This window comes from Tursiops truncatus, chromosome 1 (genome assembly GCF_011762595.2).
Source record: "Tursiops truncatus isolate mTurTru1 chromosome 1, mTurTru1.mat.Y, whole genome shotgun sequence".
In the NCBI taxonomy this organism is placed as follows: Eukaryota; Metazoa; Chordata; class Mammalia; order Artiodactyla; family Delphinidae; genus Tursiops; species Tursiops truncatus.
This window is the reverse complement of record NC_047034.1, coordinates 164,648,384-164,668,776: the sequence shown is the minus strand read 5'-3', so window position 1 is coordinate 164,668,776 and position 20,393 is coordinate 164,648,384. Positions and strand designations below refer to the sequence as shown.

At 37.7% G+C, this 20,393-nt stretch overlaps 1 protein-coding gene across 1 annotated transcript in view; it reads left to right on the top strand.

Annotated features, from left to right (window-relative positions):
• Positions 1–20,393, top strand: part of CLIC4 (chloride intracellular channel 4) — an 86,092-nt gene that overhangs the window by 27,804 nt on the left and 37,895 nt on the right. Inside the window, exon 2 of the mRNA XM_019938462.2 lies at positions 14,757–14,866. Within this exon, the coding sequence (XP_019794021.1) occupies positions 14,757–14,866 (110 nt within the window). The remainder of the gene's footprint in view (positions 1–14,756; positions 14,867–20,393) is intronic.

Below are 20,393 nucleotides of genomic sequence, written 5' to 3'. Positions count from 1 at the left end.
ATCCCAACGTGATTTGGAGAACTAATTAAATTTTTTGAGAAAACTTATTAAATCAGAAAGATTTAACTTAATAAGTTTTTTCTATACTGATAACCTTTTTTTGTAATTCAAAGGCTTTCACTGTTAGTAATCAACAGAAAGCTAATAAATAGTAAGGCATCTGCAGTAGATGAAGTCCTATAGAAAGAAAAAAAAAGTACGGGGTGTCGATAAGTTTGTAGTCTAGTTCAGGAGATGCAGTGCAGAGATATGAATATTAAAGTAATAATTCACAGTAGTGATTTAAGAGATCACAAGGCAAGTCATGATTTTTAAATTTTTTTTATTTTATTATTTTTTTTTGCGGTACGCGGGCCTCTCACCGTTGCGGCCTCTCCCGTTGCAGAGCACAGGCTCCGGACGTGCAGGCTCAGCGGCCATGGCTCACGGGCCCAGCCGCTCCGCGGCATGTGGGATCTTTCCGGACTGGGGCACGAACCCGTGTCCCCTGCATTGGCAGGCAGACTCTCAACCACTGTGCCACCAGGGAAGCCCCCATGATTAATTTTTAAAAAATAACATAGAGTTGCTGTTCCCTGGGCGTTTGTAAGAGATACAGAATCTTGGGCCTCACCCTGGATCTACTGAATAAGAATTTGCATTTTAACAAGATCCTCTGCTGATTTATGTTGACATCAGGGTTTGAAAAGCTGGGCGGGTAATTGGACAGGTAATTGGTTTGGGCTAGAGTGATTTAGAAAGTTCTCTTGGGGGAGAGGCTTGAGCTTGACCAGAAGGGCAGGTGCAGCAGGGGCATTTCAGATGGAGGATAATGTGATTTTAGTCACAAAAGTGTCCAGATTTATGCTGACTATTGTACAGGATGAATGGGAGGGGATAATGGAATAGTAGTATGGACACTCAAGGATATTGGTGGGGAAGGCAATAGGAAAGGAGTAGAGAGACCTTTTTCAAGACCTCATTTTTAAAGGCTATTGTACATGTTTACAAGTTAAAAAAATTAAATTATTAGGTATATTAGTTGAATCATAATTTGATCACTTACTGAAGGAAACAGAAACAAGCAACCTTTGAAACTTCTGGAATTGAATTGTCACTCCCATTTGACAGGTTTAACTGTGGATAGTTGTGGGAGAGCTTTTTCACTAAACCTTGACATTTAGCTAAAACAATTGGCTAAATTGTGTATCTTAACTATTTCTTCTAACAGCATTCAAGTAACTTTGCATCTTGATGACTTTAGTAATAACTATAGATTTTAGTGGGTTATTTCAGATAGGTAAGCATGATAAATTTTGGCTGTCCTTTAATTGTTCCCTCCTTGTTTAAAATTTAAGAATAAAGTGAAGAGGCATATTTGTATAGTTTTAAATGATTTCTCAATTCACAGTGATTTAGACTAAAGCAAGAGAACATCAAGTCTCCTGTTATAAGTTGAATCACCAACTCAGAGGAGGAGACATGGCAAGCCCTTAAGACTGAAACTCACAAAATCATGATTTATTGGGGGATGTTTATGAGAAAATGCTAAACAAGTATTATTACAGTTGTGATAAAGTTGGGGGGTATATTTTGAGTTTCACTGTATCCTATAGTGACATTTTTACTTTGTGTATTCTCAAATTTTTAAATTATTCAGATTAAACTTTGTAGACCACAGGTAATACAAAAGCAGGAACCATGTCTTTTCTTGTTTATCACTGGATTTTCATTGTTTAGTGTAGGTCCTCACTTGGTTGATGAATGATTAAAAAATAAAAATTTTAATTAAAAAAGACTTTCTGCCCTTGGAGATAATACATAAATGACATAATAAAAGTGGGTTTTAATATAGTTAGAAACTATTTAGAATGGAAGTGGAAACTAGATTAATAATTGAAAAAAACTTTATTTGGAAATAATTTCAAACTTACAGACAAGTTATAAGAATAGGAACAGTACAAAGACACCTTTTACCCAGGTTTACCTATTGTTAACATTTTACCCCATTTGCTTTGTTATTTACTCTTTCTCTTGTAAGTTGTGTACATTGTAGCCCTTTACCCCTAAATACTTCAGTGTGCATTCCCTAAGAGTAGGGATATATCTTGTATTACAGCATAACAGTTATTAACTCTGTAAATCAGTCTCCACCATACCCCCCAACCTCCCCTTTCCAGAATAGGAAACTAAGACCCAAAGAGATTAAGTGATTTACCCATGGTTATATAGTTTCTCAGTGGAAAATGCAGCCTATTTTGCAAGTCAAGTATTGGTTCTCATCCCTAAATCACAGCAGTATCTTTCCTTTTTTCTCTTGACAAGTCAAATCACTTAACAGTATAATAAACTAATTAAAATTTATAATTGTTCTTCTAAAACCAGATATAGCCATCCTGCAGCAAGCATAAAGGACTTGATCTATAAAGGACTCTGGGTCATCATAATTGTCCTTGACATTGTATTTGGTCTTAAGATAAGCTGGGGCATCTCTGGTGGTGCAGTGGTTGAGAGTCCGCCTGCCGATGCAGGGGACATGGGTTCGTGCCCCGGTCTGGGAAGATCCCACATGCCGCAGAGCGGCTGGGCCCGTGAGCCATGGCCTCTGAGCCTGCACGTCCGGAGCCTGTGCTCCGCAACGGGAGAGGCCACAACAATGAGAGGCCCACGTACTGCAAAAAAAATAAATAAATAAAAAATAAAAAAGAAAGAATAATAAAAAAATAAAGAAACATTAATGTTATATTGTTTTGCACTAAAAGGTACTTGCCTCTGCTCCTTAGTTTTTGTGGAATGAGAGTGTTCTTGAATTTGAGTGTCTAGGTTTTAAGGGGCTCTAGGCTAGTTTGGTTTAAGTAACTTGGCTTTTGCCAAGTGTGAGGCAAGGTAGCATAGTGTGGCATTACTTAAGAGTATGAGAGGAGGCTGTTACTTATCAAAACTGACCCTAACAAATGGTGACTAGGTTGCTGGCTTACAAAGAGCAGAGTCCAGAAGGCATCATGAGGAATTCAGAGTTTAACCATGGAGTAAACATCTTTCCAGTCTTTTTTTTTTTTTTTTAATTTTTTGGCATGTTTTTCCTCCATGTCAGTGTTTACCAAAATATGGTCTGCCTACCAAACGCATCAGAATTAGAATTGTTTGGAGAGCTTGTTAAAAATTGCAGATTCCTGAACCCTACCACAGACATACTGAATTAGTGTCTGGAGGTGAGACCTGGTAATCTGTGTTTTAAACCCATTTCCTTATGGATTTTTATGTATCCTAAGAGTTCTAGAATCCTGCTCCTATGTAGGTGTCTTTCGTTTTCAGGGCTTTTCCACATTCATTCTATAACTTGTGTTTTACCTAATTTTCATATGTTTAGGGTGGGAAGGTTTTTGATTGCTTGCTTTTTTGTTGTTAAATGAAAGATTCATGTGCGTGGTACAAATATCGAAAAGTATGAAAGTGTATACAATGCACAGTTCCCTCCCCGTTCCCCTGTTGTAGAGCATTGTGCTGTTCTAAGCCCTTTAATATAGTAATTCATTCAGTTCTTCCAAACAATCCAGTGAGGTAGGTCATGTCACTGTTCCCATTTTATAGAAGACAAAAACAGGCCCAGAGAGGTTAAATCACTTTTTCAAAGTCACACAGCTAGGAAGTGCTGGAATTGTCTGGGAGTCTGGCTCTTAACTCTTAACCACCATCCTCTGCTGAGTGAGAGGATATAAGGATTAACTAGATTAACACATGTGAAGAGCTTGTTTTGGGAGAGTATAGAGTTCATCTTCAACATGGTAAATGTTTCATATGAACTGTAACAGCCTACCCTGGAGTTTCATCTAAGCCTGGTATCTAATCCTTATGTAATTTCGAACTAATCAGTTCTCTAAATTGCACAGGCTCTCTTCTGGAGAGTAGACTTCATGAATTGGTGATACTGAACAAGAAAATGGTAGCAACTGAGGTCCTTTCAGTGTCCTGTCATTGGCTGTCTGTCTTTTATTTACATAAAATACATCCCAGGCAGAGCTTGGGATACGGTAATTCTTCCATTACATATCCTTTGCTTTATTTATAGAATTATTTCTATGATATGGTTATGGCCAGGAAACAGTGATACATTCTTTACATGGCCAGAGATTTTTGACACCTTCTCAAATAGAGGATATCTTTGCTGAACTCCATTTAGTGGAGTATTTAAACTTTATATAGACCATATTTCTTAAAGCATTAGGGCATAATATATGTCATTTGGAAGAACTTAACGTAGAAAATACTTAGATTCATTCCCTTCTCTTATTTTCTAAATGATAGAACCTAGGGATTCTAATGACAGTGCTAGAACTGAAGAACCTGTTGTTAGGCCTTGAGTTCTGTGCATGAAGTATCTTTAACATCAGGTAACATTTACTGAACTCTTACCATGTGCCAGGAACTGTGTGTACCTTAACTGATTTGATCCTCATGATATCACGTAAGTTTCACAATGTTAAGTATTTTACCAAAGGTCACACAGCTAATACTTAGTGAAGTCAGGATTCAAATCCAGATGTCTTAATCTAAACATTGTTATTTCCTCCATACTCTGCAGACCCTGTAGAAGGATAACAGCTTATTAAACGTGTGGACTCTAAACCTTGGTTCCAGCATGTTTAGCAAAAACTCTGAAGAAATAGATAATAGAAGCCAGGTGACTTCGCCCATTTATTGAGTTGTTTTGTGACTTTTTAAGTTAATCTAAATCAAAGGAAGCCATTTTGTGAATTTAGACAGCTAATTTAGATAGAAACCACGTTAAAGGTAAGTGAGCTCTTAAAGTTTTAAAGTTCATTCTTTCAGCTACACACTGTTCTCATACCTTCCCTTGAAAATATGTCAAGGAAAATATTGATAAGTTAATGGTCAGGAGCCCATTCTTACCTTCAGGTCCCAGCTTCTCTTTCTCTTCCCCTAGTCATAGTCATCCCTCACCCCCAGTCCCTTAAACACAAAGAAATAAAGAGGACCAAGTTAAAGCTCTCTTTCTAGGGTGTTTTTTTTTTTTTTAATTTAGTTATTTATTTTTGACTGCGTTTGGGTCTTTGTTGCTGCACTTGGGCCTTCTCTGGTTGCGGTGCATGGGCTTCTCATTGCGGTGACTTCTCTTGTTGCGGAGCGCAGGCTCTAGGTGCATGGGCTTCAGTAGTTGTGGCTCGTGGGCCCTAGAGCGCAGGCTCAGTAGTTATGGTGCACAGGCTTAGTTGCTCCATGGCATGTGGGGTCTTCTGGGACCAGGGCTCGAACCCATGTTCCCTGCATTGGCAGGCGGATTCTTAACCGCTGCGCCACCAGGAAAGCCCCTCCAGGGTGTTTTAAAATCTGACTATTCTGAAAACTGATTAAACTGGGTTTTCTAAGTGAGCAGTTCCTTAACCTTGAATTAGTAAAACATTAAAATATTTATGGCACCTACCACTGACCCCTGTTCTTCAATGTAGGAGTTAATCAAGTAGTTTCTGAATAAATAGTGGTATTAGGCAATTCAAGAATTACAACAGAGGTGGGGCAGGGGAAGGGTGCGGAACAGTGAGTGTATGAGAAGAACCCTAGATAGCAAATTAAACAAAACTACCCCTTTTGTAAGAACAAAACCTAAATGAATGCTAAGATTCATTATTTGTCTGGAATTGGTGGTTATTTCTGTCAGTGGTATTGTTCATGTTTTTGCTTTGATTATTTGGATTTTCTAATTTTTAAGAAATATAGACAAGTATGTTTTCTGTAATACGAAGTTATAGTTTAAAAACTATGTATTGCAAATTAAAATTTTGTCCAGTATGTGATATTTATACTTGTAATCTGTGTCTATGTATTTTATTTATTTTTTTATAAGATTAAAAAAAATTATATATATATATTTATTTATTTTTGGCTGAGTTGGGTCTTCTTTGCTGCGCGGGCTTTCTCTAGTTGTGGCTAGCGGGGGCTACTCTTCATTGCAGTGCGCGGGCTTCTCGTTGCGGTGGCTTCTCTTGTTGCGGAGCACAGGCTGATGCACGGACTTCAGTAGTTGTGGCACGCGGGCTCAGTAGTTGTGGCTCATGGTCTCTAGAGCACAGGCTCAGTAGTCGCGGCGCACGGGCTTAGTTGCTGCGCGGCCTGTGGGATCTTTCCGGACCAGGGCTTGAACCCGTGTCCCCTGCGTTGGTGGGCAGATTCTGTGCCACCAGGGAAGTCCTGAGTCTATGTATTTTAAAAACAGCTTTACTGAGATATAATTCAGATATTATTCAGTTCAGCCATTTAAAGTGTACAATTCAGTGTTTTTTTGGTATATTCACAAAGTTATGCAACCATCACCACAGTCTAATTTTAGAACATTTTTATCACTCCAAAAAGAAACCTTTTACCCATTAGCAATCATTCCCAACTCCCCTTTCTTTCCTCCCCTCTACCAGCCCTAGGCAACTGCTAATCAACTTTATGTCTCTGTGGATTTGCATATTTTGGACATTTCATATAAATGGAATCATATAATATATGACCTTTTGTGACTGGTTCCTTTTATTTAGCATAATTTTTCAAAGTTCATACAAGTTATAACATATATCAGTAATTATTGCTTTTTATTATCAAATAATATTCCATTTTATGTATATATATCACCTTTCATATATTTTTAATTTTGTTTTTTAATTTTTGTAAATTTTATAGAAATATAGTTGATTTGCAATGTTATGTTAATTTCTGCTGTACAGCAAAATTATTGTTATACATATATATATTCTTTTTCATGTTCTTTTCCATTATGGTTTATCACAGGATATTGAATATAGTTCCCTGTGCTGTATAGTAGGACCTTGTTGTTTATCCATCCTATATATAACAGTTTGCATCTGCTAATTCCCACTCCTTCCCTCCCCCCCACCCTGCCTTGGCAACCGGAAGTCTGTTCTATATGTGAGCCTGTTTCTGTTTCATAGATATGTTCATTTGTGTTGTGTTTCAGGTTTTACATATAAGCGATATCATATGGTATTTGTCTTTCTCTTTCTGACTTATTTTGCTTATCATGATAATCTCCAGGTCTATCCATGTTGCTGCAAATGGCATTATTTCATTCTTTTTTATGGTTTAGTAATAATCCATTGTATTAATTTTGCTTTTCAAATTTAATATATCTGAGAAACCTCCACCTGGGAAGATGGATTAGATGGCGGTGGTGAGTTTCATGGGTTTTTGCTTCATACATCCCAGACTTGGCACTATAGAACCCAGCAACCCAGAAACTCCCAACAATTGTAGACAGAAACAACAACAACAAAAACTCTGACAAAAGGCTGCTCTCTCTAGCCAAAAAACCAGGAAAAGGGGCAGCCTAAGCAGGACAGAAAACTTTCAGACAATAGCTGCTCTATTCCAAACACCACAGGAAAAATCTATGGTCCTGTTTTCCACCCATGCCAGCGAAGGCCGAATGGGTTAGCCCTGACTCCACCCTCTGGTGGTGTGATGTCAATTAACAAATCCTTTACTGATGGGCATTGGGAGATCCCCAGTGTTTTGCTATTATAAACAGCACTTTATTTTTCCTTCCTCTTGTATCCTTGGACATCTGTATAAGTGTTTCTATAGAATAAATTTCTAGACATGAAATTGTTGGGTCAATAGCATACAGTGAAGCCTTCAAAAATGACCATTAGATGACATTAAAATATGGAAATATATAAGAAGTATTAAATTTTCTATCTTCTTTCTGTTGTTCAGATTGGGTAATTTTTATTATTCTGTTTTTCAGTTCACCAATTCTTTCCTCTGTCCTCTCCATTGGCTGTTGAGCCCACCCTCTGAGCTTTTTATTTCAGTTATTGTATTTTTCAGTTCTTAAATTTCTGGTTCTTTTTTGCATCTTGAATTTCCTTGCTGAGGCTATTTTTATGTTTATTTTAAGCTGTTCATAATTGCTCATTGAAGCATTTTTATCACGGCTGCTTTAAGATCTTTGTCAGCTAATTCTAACATTTATGTCATCTTGATGTTGACGTCTTTTTTTTTTTTTTTAAACATCTTTATTGGGGTATAATTGCTTTACAAGGGTGTGTTAGTTTCTGCTTTATAACAAAGTGAATCAGTTATACATATACATATGTTCCCATATCTCTTCCCTCTTGCGTCTCCCTCCCTCCCACCCTCCCTATCCCACCCCTCCAGGCTGTCACAAAGCACCAAGCCAATCTCCCTGTGCCATGCGGCTGCTTCCAACTAGCTATCTACCTTACCACGTTTGTTAGTGTGTATATGTCCATGACTCTCTCTCGCCCTGTCACAGCTCACCCTTCCCCCTCCGCATAACCTCAAGTCCGTTCTCTAGGAGGTCTGCATCTTTATTCCTGCCTTACCCCTAGGTTCTTCATGACATTTTTTCTTCTTAAATTCCATATATATGTGTTAGCATACGGTATTTGTCTTTTTCTTTCTGACTTACTTCACTCTGTATGACAGACTCTAGGTCTATCCACCTCATTACAAATAGCTCAATTTCGTTTCTTTTTATGGCTGAGTAATATTCCATTGTATATATGTGCCACATCTTCTTTATCCATTCATCCGATGATGGGCATTTAGGTTGTTTCCATCTCCGGGCTATTGTAAATAGAGCTGCAATGAACATTTTGGTACATGACTCTTTTTGAATTTCGGTTTTCTCAGGGTATATGCCCAGTAGTGGGATTGCTGGGTCATATGGTAGTTCTATTTGTAGCTTTTTAAGGAACCTCCATACTGTTCTCCATAGTGGCTGAACCAATTCACATTCCCACCAGCAGTGCAAGAGTGTTCCCTTTTCTCCACACCCTCTCCAGCATTTATTGTTTCTAGATTTTTTGATGATGGCCATTCTGACTGGTGTGAGATGATATCTCATTGTAGTTTTGATTTGCATTTCTCTAATCATTAATGATGTTGAGCATTCTTTCATGTGTTTGTTGGCAGTCTGTATATCTTCTTTGGAGAAATGTCTATTTAGGTCTTCTGCCCATTTTTGGATTGGGTTGTTTGTTTTCTTGTTATTGAGCTGCATGAGCTGCTTGTAAATTTTAGAGATTAATCCTTTGTCGGTTGCTTCATTTGCAAATATTTTCTCCCATTCTGAGGGTTGTCTTTTGGTCTTGTTTATGGTTTCCTTTGCTGTGCAAAAGCTTTGAAGTTTCATTAGGTCCCATTTGTTTATTTTTGTTTTTATTTCCATTACTCTAGGAGGTGGGTCAGAAAGGATCTTGCTGTGATTTATGTCATAGAGTGTTCTGCCTATGTTTTCCTCTAAGAGTTTGATAGTTTCTGGCCTTATATTTAGGTCTTTAATCCATTTTGAGCTTATTTTTGTGTATGGTGTTAGGGAGTGATCTAATCTCATACTTTTACATGTACCTGTCCAGTTTTCCCAGCACCACTTATTGAAGAGGCTGTCCTTTCTCCAGTGTACATTCCTGCCACCATTATCAAAGATAAGGTGTCCATATGTGCATGGGTTTATCTCTGGGCTTTCTATCCTGTTCCATTGATCTATCTTTCTGTTTTTGTGCCAGTACCATACCGTCTTGATAACTGTAGCTTTGTAGTATAGTCTGAAGTCAGGGAGCCTGATTCCTCCAGTTCCTTTTTTCGTTCTCAAGATTGCTTTGGCTATTCGGGGTCTTTTGTGTTTCCATACAAATTGTGAAATTTTTTGTTCTAGTTCTGTGAAAAATGCCAGTGGTAGTTTGATAGGGATTGCATTGAATCTATAGATTGCTTTGGGTAGTAGAGTCATTTTCACAATGTTGATTCTTCCAATCCAAGAACATGGTATATCTCTCCATCTATTTATATCATCTTTAATTTCTTTCATCAGTGTCTTATAATTTTCTGCATACAGGTCTTTTGTCTCCTTAGGTAGGTTTATTCCTAGATATTTTATTCTTTTTGTTGCAATGGTAAATGGGAGTGTTTTCTTGATTTCAGATGTTGACGTCTTTTGATTGCATTTTTTCATTCAGTTTGATATGGTTCTTGGTATGACAAGGGATTTTCAGTTGAAACCTGAACATTTTCTTATTATGTTGTGAAACTCTGGATCTTGTTTAAACCTTCTGTTTAAACTTCTCTGACACTCAAATAAGACTTCTCTGACATTGCTCTGGAGGGGGGTGGGAGAGAAGAACGGCAGTGGGAAGGAGAAGCCAGATGGACATAGACATCCAAGTGGAGATAGAAGTCCAGGTGCCCCACTCGGCCTCCATTGATACCCAAGGTGGGAAGTCTCCTCATTATTGTTGGGCAGGGGTGAGGGTTCCAGCTCCCCATGTGGTCTCCACTGACACCCCAGTCGAGGTGGCCTCATTACAGCTGGTTGATGTTGAAAGTCCTAACTACTCTACTAGGCCTCCTCCTCTGACACCCCTCTGCTTCCCTCTCTTCCAACCAAGAAAAAGGGGGATTTCTCATTACTGGCTGGCAGGGTTTAAAGCCTGGCTCCCTCTTTGGCCTTCTCTGATACCATCCTGGTGGGGGCATTACAGCCTCCAGAGGGTTGATTATATTAGTTTGGGAATAAAATATTTTAAAAAGCTGTATAGTGTGATCACACGTTTAAAAGAAAAAAGTAGTGTGTACACAGAAAATAAAAATCTAGAAGAATAACTAGTGAATGGTTCAAGGGTAGGGGAACTCTGACTTTCTGTAGTGTTTCAGTTTTTATTTTAAAAAGAATAGAGGTAAAAGACTTATACTCAGAAAACTATAAAACACTGATGAAAGACATTGAAGACAACAGAAACAGATGGAAAGATATACCATGTTGGACTGGAAGAATTAATATTGTTAAAATGACCATAACACCCAAGGCAATCTACAGATCAGTGCAATCCCTATCAAAATACCAATGGCATTTTCCACAGAACTAGAACAAATAATTTAAAAAATTGTATGAAAACACAAAAGACCCCAAGTAGCCAAAACAATCTTGGAGAGAAGAACAGAGGGGGAGAAATCATGCTCCCTGACCTCAGACTATACTACAAAGCTATAATAATCAAAACCGTATGGTATTGGCACAAAGACAAACTTATACTTCAATGGAACAGGATAGAAATCCCAGAAATAAACTCACTCACCTATGGTCAATTAATCTACGACAAAGGAGACAAGAATATACGATGGAGAAAAGACAGTCTCTTCAATAAATAGTGTTGGGAAAACTGGAGCCACATGTAAAAGAATGAAATTAGAATATTCTCTAATACCATACACAAAAATAAACTCAAATTGATTAAAAACCTAAATGTAAGACCAGATACTATAAAACTCCTAGAGGAAAACATAGATAAGTGAGGTTTTAAAGTTTTACCTTTAGCATGGATTCTATCTAAATTAGCTGTCTAAATTTATAAAATGGCTTCCTTTGATATAGATTAACTTAAAAGTCACATAGAACACTCTTTGACATAAATTGCAGCAATATTTGTTTGGATCCGTCTACTAAAGCAAAGGAATCAAAAGCAAAATAAACAAACGGGACCTTTGTTTGTTTATTTATATAATGAAACTTAAAGCTTTTGCACAGTGAAGGAAACCAATGACAAAATGAAAACACAACCTATTGAATGGAAGAAGACATTTGCAAATGATATGACTGATAAGGGGTTAATATCCATTAATATACAAAATATATAACCAGCTCATACAACTCAACATTAAAAAACAATCAGATTAAAAAATGGGCTGAAGAACTGAATAGACATTTTTCCAAAGAGGAAATGCAGATGGCCAATAGGCACATGAAAAGATGCTCAACATCACTAATAATCAGGGAAATGCAAATGAAAACCACAATGAGATATCACCTTACACCGGTCAGAATGGCGATCATCAAAAAGAACGCAAATTGCAGATGTTGGCAAGGATGTGGAGAAAAGGGAACCCTTGGACACTATTGGTGGGAATGTAAATTGGTGCAGTCACTGTGGAAAGCAGTATGGAAGTTTCCCCAAAAACTAAAAATTGGACTGCTATATGACCCAGGAGTCCCATTCCTGGATGTATATCTGAAAAAGCACAAAAACACTAATTCAAAAAGATACATGCACCTTAATGTTCATAGCAGCATTATTTACAATTGTGATGGTATGGAAATAACCTAAGTGCCCATCAACAGATGAATGGATAAAGAAGATGTGGTGTATGTATACAATGGAATACTACTGAGCCATAAAAAAGAATGAAATTTTGCCATTTGCAGCAACATGCATGGACTTGGAGGGCATTATGCTAAGTGAAATAAGTCAGACAGAGAAAGACAAATACTGTATGATATCACTTATATGTGGAATCTAAAAAATGCAACAAACTAGTGAATAAAACAGAAGAAGCAGACTCATAGATATAGAGCATGAACTAGTGGTTACTAGTGGGGGGGGAAGGGGCAATAGAGTGGTAGGAGTAAAAAAGGGTTATTTTGGGATTATATGAAATCCTGTGTGTGAAATTTTTGAAAATTTTAAAGCAGTATAGAATTTAAAGAATTTCATTTAATAAAAAAAATTTAAAATGAGTGTATATGTTACTGGTAGAAGCAGTAAAAAAAAAAAGCATACTGTTTTTAGATGCTATGTGTTCATTTTTAACATTAATAAAAACTGGATGCAGAATAAGATACCCTGATTCCCAGTGTAGTATGCTTTCCATTATACCATAATATCCTCCTCACCTCCTCAGTCAGTTGTACCAATAGGTTGTATTTATTGTAATTCATACTGGAGAGAGTAATTTTGATTCTTTAACTTTGTTGAAATGGAATTTTATTAGTACAACTTGGATTAAAGGAGGGAGTTTTTGATTTATGACTACTGGACATCCGAGTTTTTCCACAGTTTCACTCTACTTTATGAAAACATCATCTGGCTAGTAGCTGCCAATTTTCTGGTGCTGTTATGACTTTGGAAAAACTTAATCATGGCAGTACTTCTTATTTGAATTGTCATGAGTTTTAGGAGAGCAGTTAATACAAAGGCGTTTTCCAGATTTATCCTGAAGAGTGCACATGCTAAGTTATTTATTTATTTATTTATTTATTTATTTATGGCTGCGTTGGGTCTTTGTTGCTGCACATGGGCTTTCTCTAGTTGTGGCGAGCAGGGGTTACTCTTCGGTGCAGTGTGCAGCCTTCTCATTTTGGTGGCTTCTTGTTGTGGAGCAGGGGCTCTAGGGTACGTGGGCTTCAGTCGTTGTGGCACACGGGCTCAGCAGTTGTGGTGCATGGGCTTAGTTGCTCCGCGGCGTATGGGATCTTCCTGGACCAGGGCTCGAAACTGTGTCCCCTGCATTGGCAGGCGGATTCCCAACCTCTGCGCCACCAGGGGAGTCCCCTGTATTATATTTAATCAGGTAACTGCTTTTATTTTTTTTAACTCCCCTCCATTTCCCCAGTAGTTTAGGAATTAATGACTTTACTAATGTAGCATTTTACTGAAACGCCTTCTGAAGTTTTTGAGACTTACTTCAGGATAATAAACAGTACTTCTACCAGCATCTTTGAGTGACTTGTTGAAAGTTAGTTTCTGGCTCTATTCATAGACTTTATGGTGAAGAGGGCTGTGTTGGCTGCTAGTGAGTGTCAGAATGTTCTCTTCCAGCCCGCTTGCTCGCTCTTTTCATTTCCTCCTCCCCCTTCCCTCCTTTTTAAACTTGGGGGGCATACTTGATGGAATTCAAGATTTGTCCCACTCTAATTTTTAGGAAAATTGTGTTATCGTAGAGCTCAGGGAAGTCAACTGCTTCATTTATTAAGTAGGATTACAAATAACTTATTATAAAGATATCTTTTGTTATTTTCTTGTTCCCTGAAGGAATGTGTAAACAAGGTATGGGATTTTTATAATGAATACTTTTTTAAAAAATATTTATTTATTTGTTTGGCTGCACTGTGTCTTAGTTGTGACATATGGGATCTTTTAGTTGCGGCATGTGGGCTCTTAGTGCAGCGTACGGGATCTAGTTCCCTGACCAGGGATAGAAGCCAGGCCCCCTGCCTTGGGAGTGTGGAGTCTTAACCACTGGACCACCAGGGAAGTCCCATGAATAATTTTGCTTAATGTGGGGGAGGTTGGCAGTTATTTTACCCTTTGGAGAGAGGCACACGTTTCCCTTTTCATGTTGCCCTGTAAAGAATACTGTTTCATAGAACAAGAAATGACTTACGTTTCATAAAACCTATGATAGTCTTTGCCCTGACGAAAGGATATATGTACCCCCTAGGGATTGATTGGACCTGTGCTGTCCAATAAGGTTGCCATTAGCCACGTGTGGCTGTTTAAATATAAATTAATTAAAAGTAAATAAAATTCAGTTCATTTGAACTAGCCACATTTTAAGTACTCATTAGCCATATATCACAAATAACTACTGTATTGGACAGTGATAATTCAGATCACTTCTATCATTGCAGATAGCTCTCTTGGACAGCGCTATATTAGACTGGCCATTTTTAAGAAAAAGAGGCGGGAATTCCCTGGTGGTCCAGTGGTTAGGACTCTGTGCTTTCACTTCCGAGGGCCTGGGTTCAATCCCTGGTCAGGGAATTAAGATCCTGCAAGCCGTGCAGTGTGGCCAAAACAAAAAAAAGAGAAAGAGGCAAATGAAAGACCTGAATTTCTTCCTTCCACAATGCAACTTTTCCTGTCTCCTAGTACCCTTGACTAAAATTCAGGAAAAGGTCTATTGTTTCGTGTATCATCACTTTGGCCTTGTTTTTTAATGTTTATTTCTGTTTCCAGGCTGGCAGTGATGGTGAAAGCATAGGAAACTGCCCCTTTTCCCAGAGGCTCTTCATGATTCTTTGGCTCAAAGGAGTTGTGTTTAGTGTCACAACTGTTGACCTGAAAAGGTAAGATTTGGTTGTAGTTGGGGATCAACTTGATGTTCTCAGTTTGATCCTCTCCTCATCCCTCACTTTGCTTGCATATGTTCTATAAAGAAATGTATTAAAGTTCAGCTGATTTATGGGCACATTTAACTTGTATAAGTATTATGGATAATTCACAATGTAAGTATATTGCTTGTGGCCTCTCAGTCTTTTTAGGAGCTTATTGTATGTTTACCTTATAATATCAAGAGCAGCACCAGGAGCTGTTTTAGGGTAGAAGCAGTGAAATCTTTGACTTTACAGATAAACATGTAACTATGCAGAACTTTCTAAGCAGACGACTCCTCAAATGTGCTCGTAGACACATGGCCTATACAATCTGGATCTTTAAAACCAAGAGTGGGATTTTTGGAGGCTGATTACTGCTGCGGTCTTTTTCATTTCATCTACTTTTCAAAACATAATGGGAGTTTTCTGTAATATGATTTTAACCATATTTGGTTAAACACAATTATAGAATAAGAGCAGTTATCTATGGCCCTGTGATTGTTCTTGCTAGGTGAAGGGTTGTTTCTGACTTTCTCTCTACAGACCAAAGTGGAGAGGGCTGAGAAGAGCCCTGAGAGCAGTAAGCTTTTTTTACTCAGTAACTTCTATTCTCCCTTAGCAAACAGGTCTGAGGCGAAGAACATTCATACTTAAAAAAAAAAAAGATTTAACCCAAGGGTTGAGAATATTTTTACCAATAGAGAATCTGGGATTTGGCAGTGGAAATGTATTCCTCTTGACACAAATGCCACAAAGCAAAAAATGCTTTGCTACTTATTTTTTAAGCTTATTAGACATGTGCAGTGTCCAAGAAAAAATAATGACAGGCTATCACTGGATGGGGAGCAGAATTCATGAACATTCTCCTTCTGGGCATCACAATGTGAGAATTACCTGACAGCTGTAATCCCATTCCCTGTTCTAGGTTAGCATTCTCTGGGACCCCTGTCAGTTCCTTAAAATTTATTTTTTACTTCACTTAATTGAGATTTTGCAGACTTAAAATCTATTTATTGAAAATAAGCCATAAAGTCTTCCAGGAACCCCTTTGGTTATATATATGAATGTAGAAATAAGCCTTTGGGAATTGTAAGAACTACAGGCTCATTTGAAGACATACCTAGCTCATATTGGACAGAGCTATTGTAAGAATGAAATAATTTATATGGTTACCCTTCTATTACTGTTTTTTTCCTACATGCATTCACAAAGGGAGTTTCCCAATATAACTCCTAAAAATAGACCGTGCCGCCAACAACACACCCTTAGTGTGTCTTAAAATACTTGGATTTCTCCTATTCCATTTTTGGCTTGGAGCAAGTGAGTTGACTAACATGCTTTGAAAAAGCCTTCTTTGAACAGCTCAATACAGTGCTTGATTGTGGTGCACACCAGTAATAGAACCATGGGAATGGGAATGGGAATCTGGTTCAGAAAAGGAAGTGAACTCATAACGGCTGTTTCTAAGTCATCTGTTTCACTTTTCGTTTACAAAGTTTTGATGGCGTTATTCTTGGAAGTTGATTGATATTTGGGGATTTGTATATGTTTAGGAGTAATGTGCCCTACATGTAAAAGGTGACACATGGGAAGTAGGATGAAAGATTCAGGGCCTCCTAATTAGAAAATTTGCTACTCAAAGAAGACGTGTGTTTATTTCCTAGAGCTTTGTGTAAAATCTACAGAGAACACTTAATACTGGAGCCTATATTCTTTAGCTTTCTTTAAAAGTCTTAGGTCTACAGTACATATAAAAAAATCCTTCTTAAGGTCAATTAAAAGTGTACAAGTAGTACATGATAATGAGTCCCCTTCATCCCTAACCTTGGTCATCAGGTTCCCCTTCACAGAGATAACTGCATTTAGGTTTGCTCTTTACCATCCTTCCAGACCTTTTCTATGAGTTTACATGCTTATATATATAGTCTTAAGTAAGATTTCAAAGAGAAGGTACCCCAAGAGAGTGAACGTTGGCTCAAAAAAAAAACCAGTATAAATAAAATAAAGTTGTCACAGAGGACTAAAACACGCTGTAGTAAAAAGTACCTTTCATAATATATTCTTAACTTTAAAACTTTAAATATGATTGTTTTTAGAAAGCTGTGGGGGAGAAAGATTTGGTGCCTATAGTGCTTATTTTCCTGCTTTTCCTGATAATTGCCTAATTTCTTGGTGAAATGTACTGATCCCAGAACAAACTGGTGGAGAGCAATAGAACTCTACTGAGAGCTTTTTAGAAGCCCACTCTCTGCTCTGAAAAAATTATTGTTAAATGACATTTCATCCATAAGAACAAGCCAGTTTCTAGTTCTGGCACTGTGTAACACGTTCTCTTTGAAGCTCAGTCGGTGTTAGTGACTATGCTGGTGGTATGCATATGCCCCTGTGAGGCTTAGAACAACCTCCCATTGCTTCCTGCGAGTGCTGCCTTCATACTTTTGTGGGAGTAATTTCTAAACCTAATTTTTTGTTTATGCTGCAGTCGTGTTACAGAACTTTCAGATTAAAAAAAAATAGTTCCCAGGCTTTAGGAATTCAGGTTTATATCAACTGCCATTTGAACAAAAGCTTCAGGTAAATATAAGTGAAAATATTAAAATATGGGACACATTTCAGGATGTTATCATGTGTCATCAAAAGGGGAGCAGCCATGGCATAGCAGAAAGTGTTAGGGGTAGAGACCTGGTTCTGTGTGGAGCGAGCCCTGTCTCTGATTTCGCTGGGCAAGCTGTCTCATCTTCTTGGAGGTCAGTTACCTCATTTTTAATCTCAGTAAGAAAGAAGGGAAAAATAAACTAACATTTCTTCATTGTCTATTACGTGCTAAACACTGTTCAGGGTACTTTTTACTACTGTTATCAGACCATTTTCAGACCTATTATTGAATAGAATTTATTATTTTTATCACACTGGTGTTACAGGGCCTTTGTGGCTGACAGGTTCATGGCAGTGATCAAGAACTTTATTTGAAGACTTCCATTATCTTCATTATGCTCAGAAGTTCTTAAATCAGAGATCAGCATCATTAGAGCACAGATAAGCCTGAGAGGTAGGCTGGGGGAAGAGAAAGAAGGAAGCGTGAGAACAGTAATAAGAGAGAGTGACAGGCACACATACATATACACACTGAGACACTGACTTGGATATAGCTGAGTGTGGCCATAGAGTTGTTCCGGTAAACGCTTCTGGTTTTGGGAAATGAGAGTGGAAATGATAACTTTAAGAAATAAGCTTTTTATTGTAAAAGCAGTGATATCTGCTATATTACCAGTGAATAAAATTCCTCCTCCATGACATTCTCTGAGAAAATAGATAAATTGGAGAAGACCACTTTAAAAGTCTGGGAAATATTTGTTTTCATTTTTCCCATTCCCACCTTAAACATTGAAACTGTCTCATCCTTTGTGGTGTCACCAGTTATTTCTGCTTCAGAAGTCAGCATACCATTTGTAACATTGTATGAGTCAGACCCACAAGTAAATTGCCATGATCATGGCATAAGGTTTTGCATTATTATTATAATAGTTTAAACTTTAACAATTTTGTTATAGTTTAAAATGTTACAGCAGAACTATAAAACTGATAGTTCTGTATATCTTAAAAGGAGTTATAAACTCAGAACAAAATCTGATTTCCAAATAGATTCTTCAGGTAATTTGCTTTCATTATCATGTCTCTGTGGTTCTACCCTTCTGAAAATAGTCTTCAGCAAGTTGAGAGATCAGTTTTGAGTTCCAGGTACATCTTCAGTACACAGCAGCATGAATAACACATACAGAGAGACTAAGTGGAGTGGAACAGGCCAGCCTTTTAGAGAAATCATTTCCTGCTGCTGGTCAGTCAAGAAAGTACAGACTCTGTTCTTCCCCTTTGTAAAGTTGACTTGGGCTATGTGAAGACCTTGTTAGAATGGTCCTACAATTCAAGATATGGGTCTCATGAATGCATTTTGAATCACATGTATACATACCCTGTGTGTGCGTGTGTGAGAGAGAGACAGAGAGAGATAGAGACAGAGAGAGATAGAGACAGAGACGGACAGAATTTCACTGCCACTGCCACATGTCTTTATGTTCTTTTTCAAGATAATTTCAAAGATGAAAAATCCTGTTGGGGCCACTAAGAGCTGAAATAGAAAAATGGATTGTTAGTGAAAGATTTTCTAAACCTGTTGTCAGTATAAACTCTGCTTATAAACTATAAATAAAATCTGTTGAGTATTATAAAAGCTGAATTTGATACCTTTCCATGGGTGCTATTTTGTTCTAAAATGATTGCTCCACAAGTTGACATTAAAGTAGACAGAGATCAGCAGTATACCACATTTAATCACAATAAATAAAATCCTTTAACTGGTTGAACAGGACACACAGACAAAATAGTTAGTAACTGGGACCTTGGTGTGTGTGGTTTGATGTTCACAGTTCAGTCATTCAGTTAGTGACTTTAGTATTAGTCAGAATATAGCAAATCTAGTGAAGGATAATTAATAGGAGTAAAGTGATCTGAAACCAAAGATTTGTGTTGTTACCTTTTTTTGCTTATTTGCCATCTGGTGTCCAGCATTCTCTTGATTTGTATGAAATAATTCTATGCCTTGAAAATCAACACCTTTAAAGTTTTAAAAGGGAACTCAATTAACGTGTAAGTCTACATACTTCGTATTTTTTTCTCTCCATTTAGTGAGTCAACTAGTTACAGTAGGTCATTTTTAAGGACCAGCTCCAGAGTCCTGTGGCTGTGCTGTACTCATTTTATACCAAGCAGCTGGAACCGAGCCACCAGCCCGAGGGCCTCCAATTGTTTGTGCTGAATTAAATTTTAATTGCAATTAAACCACTTAAGTTGCTTAAAGTATTAGCTCCTATAAGATGTCTCCTTTTCATTCCTGTCTTTCCCTTTCTTTCTGTATCTTATTTTAGTTTTTTCTTTTTTTTTTGATGAGTATTCACCATCCAGTTTTTTAATTTTTTTAAAATTAAAAAAAATTTTAAACATCTTCATTGGAGTATAGTTGCTTTACAATGTTGTGTTAGTTTCTGCTGTATAACAAAGTGAATCATCTATATGTATACATATATCCCCATATCCCCTCCCTCTTGCGTCTCCCTCCCACCCTCCCTATCCCACCTCTCTAGGTGGTCACAAAGCACTGAGCTGATCTCCCTGTACTATGCAGCTGCTTCCCACTAGCTATCTGTTTTACATTTGGTAGTGTATATATGTCAGTGCTACTCTCTCACTTCATCCCAGCTTACCCTTGCCCCTTCCCATGTCCTCAAGTCCATTCTCTACATCTGTGTCTTTATTCCTTTCCTGCCCTGCCCCTAGGTTCATCAGAACCATTTTTTTTTTTTTTTAGATTCCCTATATATGTGTTAGCGTACGGTATTTGTTTTTCTCTTTCTGACTTACTTCACTCTGTATGACAGTCTCTAGGTCCATCCACCTCACTATAGATAACTCAATTTTGTTTCTTTTTATGGCTGAGTAATAATCC